General features: G+C 39.1%; 1 protein-coding gene across 1 annotated transcript in view; it reads right to left on the reverse strand.

Moving 5' to 3' along the window:
• Window positions 1-9,851, reverse strand: part of LRRC40 (leucine rich repeat containing 40) — a 17,662-nt gene continuing 7,811 nt past the window's right edge. The window contains exons 9-15 of the mRNA XM_009278757.1: window positions 9,769-9,814; window positions 7,272-7,380; window positions 6,264-6,371; window positions 4,509-4,619; window positions 2,705-2,782; window positions 1,743-1,928; window positions 1-718 (exon numbers count right to left, since the gene is read on the reverse strand). Of these exons, the coding sequence (XP_009277032.1) occupies window positions 613-718; window positions 1,743-1,928; window positions 2,705-2,782; window positions 4,509-4,619; window positions 6,264-6,371; window positions 7,272-7,380; window positions 9,769-9,814 (744 nt within the window). The 3' untranslated portion in view covers window positions 1-612. The remainder of the gene's footprint in view (window positions 719-1,742; window positions 1,929-2,704; window positions 2,783-4,508; window positions 4,620-6,263; window positions 6,372-7,271; window positions 7,381-9,768; window positions 9,815-9,851) is intronic.

A 9,851-nucleotide genomic window follows, 5' to 3' on the forward strand; every position in this document is an offset into this window, starting at 1 on the left:
CATCCAACAGGAAACATTTATTGTTTCAGTGCAGCTACCAACATCAACCACATTCTGCTTACTTTTACGCGTGACATGCACAGTCTGCAGCAGCTCTCATACCGTACCCTTATCATCACCACACCGTTTAAGGGTTCTAGCATTTTATCACATACAGACCAGTAAGCAATTTTTTGAGGCAGCAGTGAAGAGAGACTAAATACCTTACGGGAGATTATACAACAGGCATACAAACAGTAAAAAGTTTACGTCTGCCTTTTGCTCAAACACTATGATGTTGACAATGCTTTTAAAAATTAGCCTAATTGTAGAAAAAACATTGTCACTATTACTGACGGCAGCTTTCAATGGCATTCTTTGTTACAAAAAGTGTGGTGTTTTAAAATGCACTCTGGAAACATGCAACCTCGAGGGGAAAATATTTCATAGGTGAGTTCTTTCTTAACAAGCAACCTACAGACAGTATTATAAATGCTCTATAGCACAGGCCAGGTTAACAAACAGTTGATGAAGAAGGAGGAAGGCAGTAAAACCATACAGCGTTTGGTCGGATAGGACAATACTTTGCTCGTACTTTGATTCCCGAGTCTGCCAAGGAAAGAGGCTATCGTATCAAGTAGGAATTCGGCTTCTCAGATACTCTAGCACTGCAGCTGTTCCTTTTGCTAAAATGGCTGCTCGGGGAGCGCGGAATGGATTTCCTTCTAACAGAAGTGTCCTAGAAAAACGGAGAGATTTTGAGTTATTTGTATAAAGACTTTTCCTTGTACCAACACATTCATACGAATTTCAAAAGATTCAAAAGTCTATATGCAGCGTAAGTAATTCCTCTTCTGTACTACTAAAAGAATTTTAACTTCTGCTTCCCTAGTTCACACTAATTTATCTTCTTTAGAGACATCTGAATTTTAATTTATGCTAATAAACCAATGGTGGTATACTATTGTAGACACACAATACACACATACCCTGCTTCTTCAGCAAGCCTCTGCCAGAAGAAAAAGAACTTCTGAAATACAGAAACGGCACAATAAAAGGGGAAAACTATGTTAAATCCTAGCCCTCCACTTTGTAGCTTAGCTGCTAGCCCACTCTTCTTTGGTACTCATAAATCTCTGTGGAGGTTTTTACTTGGTGGGGTGGGGGTGGTGTTGCATTTTGTATTTTTGAAGTCCCTCTGAAATTGTCCTTATAGGGAAAAACCACAGAGACCAGTAATTTGTTGTCTTTGACATGACAGACTACTTACGCATAACCGTCGTCTTTGTGGTGTATTGTGTAAGGATATTCACAGTCATGTCTCTTTATACATTATTTAAAGCATGTTATCCTGCCTCTTTTGTAGCAACGTGCGTAACACACACAGGTAAGGAGCTAAATGTATTCACTGACAGACAGTGCTATGGCTCACCTACCTGGCTTGTCTGTAGGTGCACCAGCAGCGTGTAGGTACATACAGACAAGGTAACTGACTTAGGCTCTAACATCAGATTTACACGCACCGACATAACCTTTCAATTTTTTTTTTAAATCATGAAACAACTCCCCCAATTCTCTACAATACTGAGGAAATATGGAAGAAATTACATTGTTTTATAAATGGCAAGAGAGACCCTTCTTGTGCATTGAGACCTACAAACAAATATACTGGCGATTAGCACTTTTTCCTCTGACAAAACATGCCCTGAAGAAATTGGTCAGAATATATTTTTATAAAACAGGTCACCACTTAAAACACACACCTCAGAGTTTCACAGTTTCCAAGTTCCGGTGGCACCTGGAGGAGGTCATTGTTCTGAAGGTCCAGAGTTCCAAGCTTGTCCATCTTCTTTAGCTGCAGAGGGTCTATGGACCCAACCTGATTGTTACTGAGCAGGATAGTCTCCAGTGCTACGATGTGATACAGGACGCTGGGAAATACTTTAAATCTTCAGGAAGAAAAAGGAGGCAAACCAATAAAAGTCAGAAATAGGGCATTCAAAAAATTAGCAGCCTTTAAAATCAGACAGCATTTTAGCTTTGTTTATTTAAGGTAAACATTTAAACATGCTGCTCTGAAATGAGAAAGCATCCATTATTTTGCCTTGCACACAGTGAACAAGCTGAACAAAACGTGCTCAGCGACAGCTCAGCACCTCTGACAGAACTGCAGGCCCACTACCCTCATTTGACAAGACTGGCGTGTCACACGGAATGTGACTCACCAGTGTAAAGAAGGAGAACAACGGCCAATTGTTCGCTGTGTACTTAAGAAATGCCCTGCTGAGTCAGAGGAACGGGGCTTCCAGCCCAGTGCTGTGACCCTGCTGTGAGCCACAGCAGCAACAGCAGGTTGTCTGCAGGGACACCACTCGGCTGCTTCCTGCCGACCATTCCCCTCATACTTTTCCATCATTCGGAACTGCTGTATTACGGATGCCAAAGGGCAGTCCTGTTGGTATCCATTTTTTGATATATGGTTCACAACATTGTTTAATCCCTTTTTTAACCAGTTGCTACCGTCTCTCCAAAACTTTTGTGGCAGAAAGTTCCAAAAATACACTACCCATTGTGTAAAGAAGTACATGCACTTCATCCTGTTTTAAGCTCACAGCTAGTTGATCAAGTGCCTCCTCATTCTTACATCACAGGAAAGTCATATTGAATTCAGTCCAGTTCTTTTCATTATTGTACATATAAAAAAAAAATCTAAATAGTTGCTCACCTATTAAAAGAAAGATTTATTACTTGCAGTCTTGTCAGTGCCTCCATTTCCTCAGGTAAAGATGTCAAAAAATTATTTCTGTGTATCAAACAAAGACAAACAATAATCGCTAACTTCTACGAAGCTTTAGTTAAGAATCCACAGAGACAGAATATGCATACTTATCAGTGCTAACATGCTGTCTTAAACCAATTAGTTGCTTCATAAATGGGTCAAGACCACGCTCAAGTACAGATGCTTGCTAATGCAAGCCAGCTTTGCATTCTCATTTCTGCCAGTAGGAGATTTAGAGTCCGTCCTCTAAAGACTCCCAAGTGTTTCAAAGCATCTAACAACTCCACAAACCTGCCTGGCAATTCAGCTCCTTGCGCTTCAGAGGAAAGCTTATGGAACTGCCCAGATCTTGGTGCCAAAGTGAATCAGTAGGATAACTCTAAATCTCTTCAAAATTCATTTAGCCTGGTATCCAACTGCTGTAACAAACTTGTTTATGGCTAGTGTTACCCTAGTGTTTCCCACGACAGGAAGCCATTCAGAAGCTTCTTAAATACAAGGAAGACAGGGGTTTGTAAGGACAAATGAGATATGTCCTGAGTGTGACACAAAGAGCCATTACAGGGAAATAAAGACCACTCACTAAAAGATGCCCAGACTTAGACCTAAATTCTTAATCATCAAGATATTCAACCTTGCTCCCTCATCAATCTCATATTATCATCCATTTCTGCAATCTTCAGCCTAACTCCTCCATCAGCAGCACGTATTGTCACAGCATCACAGACTGGTTGAGGCTGGCAGGGACCTCTGGAGCTCATCTGGTCCAATCCCCTAGAGCAGGTGGCCCAGGACCATGTTCGGTTGGGTTCTGGATATCTCCACGGATGGAGACTCCACCACCTCCCTGGTGGTACTCTGTCACCCTCACAGTGAAAAAGTATTTCCTGATGTCCAGGAAACTGACATCCTGTGTGTCAGTTTGTGCCCGTGGCCTCTGGTCCTGGCACTGGGCACCACTGAGAAGAGCCTGGCTCCGTCCTCTCTGCACCCTCTCTGCAGGTGTTTATACACATGGATGAGACCTCCCTGAGCCTGCTCTGCTCCAGGCTGAGCAGTCCCAGCTCTCCCAGCCTCTCCCCATAGGAGAGATGCTCCAGTCCCTTCAGCATCTTAGGGGTCCCTCGCTAGACTCTCTCCAGGCACAGGCAGAGTACTTTAAACCAAACCAAAGTAAAAACCTCTCTGCAACTCCGCTTTGCTACTTTTCATTTCGTGAAACACCAAAGATAATAAAGGCCAGTGAGCTGAACCTGATGTCTAAACAAATGCAATGAGCATTTTTCCGAAGTAGAGAAGGTAAAATGACAGCAACTATCTATTGCAATACTATACTACCTATAGACAGCTTCGGTTTCAGGCAGCACAACAGGGTTTGTGCCTTCACTGTACTGCTTCCCAGCTATCCTCCAGGATTTTTTGGTGTGGGAGTTTGGGTTTTTTGGGGGGAGGAGGAGGGGCTGGTTTTAGATAGCAACTTAACATCTCTGAGACCCTTTTATGGCTGAGACAAGACCTTTCATCACAGCAAGTCTCAGAGCTTGTCCGCTTGTTTTTTGTGTTTTTCTTTAACCAATGCCTAAATCTAGGCCACTTGCTATTTCAGATCTGCCGGTCATTCAGCTGTCATGGAGGCATTTTGGGAAATGAAAAATTATTTCAGTACTGCTATTCCACTGTAACAGATGGCTGGTTTAAAAAGGCATGAAAATAAGTTACCGAGAAAGGAAGCCCAACGCACGTCACAAACCTGATATCCAAATGTGTCAATTTATGGAGCATGCAAAGCTCCAAGGAAAGAGATGAGATTTTATTGAAGCCAAGGTTGACGTCACAAACCGAGTCTTTCAGCTCCACTATCCTGAAACCCAATATGAATATACTTTTATTATGTTAGCTCATGTTTGCATTCTATTTTCTAAGTTATTGAAAAAAACCTGCTTTATTCTACAAATCAAGGACACTCTATGTTTCTTCTCATTTCATAAGCAATTTTGTGGAGTGAAGATAATGGAAACTTCACCTGTGAAAGCTGCCTGTCCTGGAGTCTTACACTTGATGTAAAGACAAAGCTAAGAATCACTTTTCTCAAGTTATTAGGAGAGTAAATGTTCTCTCACAGGTTAGGAGAGTAAATTTTACTACAAAAGCCTACTCACTTAAATGCAATTAAGAGGTATTTCAGAAACCATGGCACAGATGACCATCACTGCCATCTCCTGCCCTGTAAATGTTTTAACAAAAAGACTATCCATCTTCTTTAGCAGTGAAACAAACAGAAAGAGATTGTTATTTTATTTCCATCTTTCATTTCTGTTCCACTGTTCTGCTATGACAAATTCCAGGAAACACAGCACTTGCTGCTTCTTGTAAAAGGGTATTATATTAAGATGTTTTGGTGTAAAATATTTAACAGCTCAAAAAGTCAGCTGTTGAATCCCTGTAACAGAATCTCTGTTTTAGCCCTAAAAACAAAAGGTAATTAAATGAGCTAAATACTCATCTCTCCTATCTGGATTGACACTGAATTGTCTGGCACCTAGCAGCTGCACACCTACACCTTCCTCCTCAGTGAATGCAACAGCCTCTAATACAGTGAAAAAGCATGGGAGGCACCAGCATGATCTCACTAAATAGATTTTCTACAAATTGTACTGAGAAGAGATTTTTTCCTATGAGAAAGAGATTGCACCTCTTCAAGTTCTATGTGCTAAAAGTTAAATGTTCAGCACACTTGGGTCCAAGAATGGAAATAAGTTACCCCCACAAATGTGGTGGTATCCTTAAAAATCAGCTTTCAGGATTTTTTTGGGCTACCAGAGATGCAGTATCCTTCCTCCTTACACAAAAAGACTATTTATTCCCATTAGCGTCAAGAGAAAGCTTGTCCTTCACTGCGGATGAAGTAACAAGTGCAATAATATCAAATGCTATGTGATGGGACACAAAACCTATCAAGAAGAGAGGCATGGAAATTGTTCAGGCTTCCTTAAAAAAACCAGAAACAATTATGCTGTCTGAAGAAATTGAATTTAAATAGAACCTCAGCTATAATACAAAGCTATCACCCAATAAAGTGGTGAATCCACACCGATCATCTTCATATGGGAAAAAGACTGCCTTGTAGAGAAAACAATGCTACGCTGTCATTAAGTACAGCACTTCATTATTATGAGAAGTCACATCAGTCTCCCCTCATTCATTTCAACAATGCTTAGCAAAGCAAGATGAACAACATGTAATGAAAGCACCACTGAGTATAGCCAAGCTTCTTTTTACTGCAATCTTCATGCTAATCAATGAACCCACCTGCATGCTACTCATACTAGAAATGCATGTGTATTATTCAGCCTCTCAATTATACTTTCATTTGTGTGTGTGAGTGTATACACACACACATACATAGCATAAAGTGTAAATATACTTGATTAGGCAAAACATAAGATGCTGAGGAACAAAAGTAGAAACAAAAGTAACAAACAGAGAATGACCTTTACAAAAGTACCTTGGAGGAATTTCATTCAGCTGATTTTTGCTGAAGTTGACAGTGGCAACAGGATTGCTTCTGACTGCATTGAACATTTCATCAGGAATCACGGCTGCCTGTTTCTCACTAAACAATGAAAAGCAGTTAGCTGAGTCACACGAACAAGTTCATAATTTCCTATTTATTAACAAGACATTTTCATCTTCTTTTAGAAAAAGATGAGTAGTAGAATAGATATATAAATATCTACAATCTGAAGTCCTTGAAGGACTGTTAATCAGAAAGCTACCAATCACTGCACCATGCTACACAGCATCTGGGCGATAATATCATTTCACACTGGCACCCTGATCTGTTATCTTGCTCGGGAAAAATTGGTAAGACCTGAGTTATGTCACCACCTCAACAAATATGTGAATGCTGCATACTGGGCCAGAAAGTGTAGTGAGGTTGGCATTAAACAGATTTCCCCCACTCAGCTCAGAAAACATCCCCAGCACAGCGATGTGTAACTCAGGTAACTACTCAGTTTGGAGCTCCAGAACATTTGTGGTGACCAAAGTCATCCCAACCCTTTCACCACAGTGAGGTCCTTTCCACATTCCAGCTTTCAGCAGGATTATGCATTTCACCCGGCAGTTCTCAGCAAATAGGGTTTTCTTCCCCTTTCCCAACCTAACAAGTTACATTGTTGGTTACATTTAAGAAATAACTGAAGAGATACTCACCTACTACAAGATGTTCCGAGACTTAATGAAAATTGCTAAAGAAGTTTAAAAGGTACTAAAAGCACCTGAAGGTATTAAGCATTTCAGTGAGTTAAAAGGAATGTTACTGCAGAATATTTGGTAATATTCAAATCTGCCTATTCCTGAGCACACAAATTGAAGTGAAAAATGCACAAATGCAGCAGGATTTGCAGACAGTTTGGTATACACCATAAAGGGGGAAAAAAAAAAAAGAGAGGCAAAAAATAGGAAAGTGTTCTTACAACTTTAGAAATAGGTAATATTTCAAAACACATACCTATATTCCAATAATTTTAGTGAAGTTATGGCATGCATGTTAATCCTTGACTCGCTTGGAAGAGTCATGGCTGTCACAGGAGGCTCTTCATTTGGGCTAGTTACATCATCTAGAGATAACAAATGTATATAGTCACACTAACTACAGGCTGCAGTCAGATGTGGTGTTCCAAATTACCTAGATGGAGAGGTTTAGTGTCCCTAGTCACCAGCCATCACCCTTTTTAGTTCTTCCTGTATTCTGGCTCAATTGAATATAATCTGATTCAGATTATTTCAAGAATTTTCTAGTAAAGGTTTTTTGTAATCTTGGGTTTCTGGGTTGGTTTTTTTTAGGCTGGGTGGAGGGGAGAGGAGTTGACTTGGATTTTGAAAAAATAGGTCAGGAAGCAATAGAGATGTTACACTAGCTGTAGCTAGCTGTTATGTTAGGCAGTAGCCTCCAAGGGGTGGAGAGCTAGAAACTGATAAACAGGGAATTGGGGCTAGAAGTGATGATCCAGATCACCTATATCCAGAACAGCAAATCTGACCACAATTTTAGTTAAAACATTAATATTTATAAACCTTCATTATACCCTATCTACAATCCACACGAAAAAGCTATTGGCTTTGCAAGGTCACTTTGTATGTTTAAGAAATGCAGATTAAAAGCATTGTTCTGCACATCTGAGGTGTGGCATCACACCCTAGGGATTCACATGCATGTAAGTAGGGTGAAGCTTAGCTAGAAGTCCAAACATATGATAAATCCAACTTCCACTAAAAGAAATTGAACAAAACTCTATGGAAATTCAGCAGCATTCATGAATAAAAGTCTACTAACAATTGCACCTAACCTTTCATTAAGAAAGGTCAAAAGGTCAAAAACAAGCTAAAAAAAAGAGGACTTTTTCCAGTTTAAACCTCTTCAGAAATAGGATTGCTACTGGTTTCGCTCCAACTTAGGTGCCATAACAGGTAGTGTAAAATCATAAGCATTGCTGTACATGCAAGACATTGGCTAATTTTATTATCCACAATTATATTATCTATTATATTTCATCAGATAAGCTTCTGAGTATGTACTCTAGCATCCAATTAATTTTTGTCAAGCTAATAATATGTCAGATTTGCATAGAACCTGACATTTTGAAGCAATTTTATATGCTGCAGTAACCTAATTAATACTGCCATCCTCTGGCAGACACAGAGAAAACCCACTTAACAAAAAGGAAAATTCACTCATACCATTTTCAATAAAAGTTGCTTGCATGTATTATCAAGGTCCCTTCTAAATTAAATGGCAAAAAATGCTTAACCTCTTAAGTGCAGCATAATCGTTTCTATATTATATTTAACATGACCAGTGAATTCGGTCATTTTGCCTACTTTATTTTTTAAAACTTAGGATGAAGATTTCTAAAGATGGTAAACGAAAGTCCTGTTTTGAAAGGATTTCATCTGCTCAGCATGCAAGTTACTTAAGGACTCTGACAGCCTGTTTCCTATATAATAAAAAATAAATTGTCATCTCCACTATTTTGTTTAGAAAACACAGAACAAAAAGAAAAAAAAAAACAAATGCCGAAATATCTCAGCGAATTAGACGCCCAGGTATCAATCTGGAACGTGACTTGAGTGCACAGAAGCAACTAGCAACGTTTTGTCTGCTTTTTTAATACTATCAGTTCATTTTTACAAAGTACTGTATCTGTTAGGGAAATGTGATACAGAATCATCTAGGTGCTTTTTAATCCACAGAGGCAGAGCTTTGAATCCAAGAGAGGATCCTGCAAAAAACATAGAGCATTTGCGCAGAGAAGTAATCCCCTTGAAATGTTTCATCTGATTTTCTGCTTTATGACTTTTTAAGTATTTCTGTATGGAATGTTGGGATCAAGACTATTAGATAGTAGAAAGATGAATTCTAACAGGCCAGGATTAGAATGATGTTTAAAATAATGAGTTACTTTCTCCCCCAAAATTCTTTATTTTCTTAGTCAGCTCGTGGTAGACTTCATGGCATCACCAAGACTTTAAGGCAGACTTTTTTACGCATGTACTTTCTGGGAATCACAGGACTGTACTGCCCACGTTGTTACATGAATGAACAATACCTTTGCAAAATATCACCTACTCTTCTATACTGTGACCAAGCCAGCAGACAGATGGCAAGCTTAAAAAGAACCCCTTATGTAAACTTCCCATGATGTTCAGGGGAAAAATAAAAAAGCTACTGGAACTCCTCATGCAAAATGCATAAAGGGACCAGGGGAAAAATACTTAAAATTGTTTTTCTAAATTATAGTCCTCAATAATGTTTGTTTATTGGTATTTTCTAACAGAATAAGAAAAAGAATCAGCACTGAAATATAAGAGCAAACTGTTAAGTAAAGAAAACTCTATTATTGCAGGATAACTGAAGGAAACTGGATTGAAACAGCTACCCTCTGTAGGGTCTATTTTAATTTCTTAGAAAGATTCTCTTTAAAATGCAATGCAATAGAGCAACATACCTTGTATTTTGCTTCTTAGATATTTCAGAAGTTCCTGGGTGCCTTTCTTTTTAAAAAAAAAAAAAAAAAAAGGAAATAAGAAT

Source organism: Aptenodytes forsteri, unplaced genomic scaffold, assembly GCF_000699145.1.
Source record: "Aptenodytes forsteri isolate BGI_AS27 unplaced genomic scaffold, ASM69914v1 Scaffold290, whole genome shotgun sequence".
NCBI classification, from domain to species: Eukaryota; Metazoa; Chordata; class Aves; order Sphenisciformes; family Spheniscidae; genus Aptenodytes; species Aptenodytes forsteri.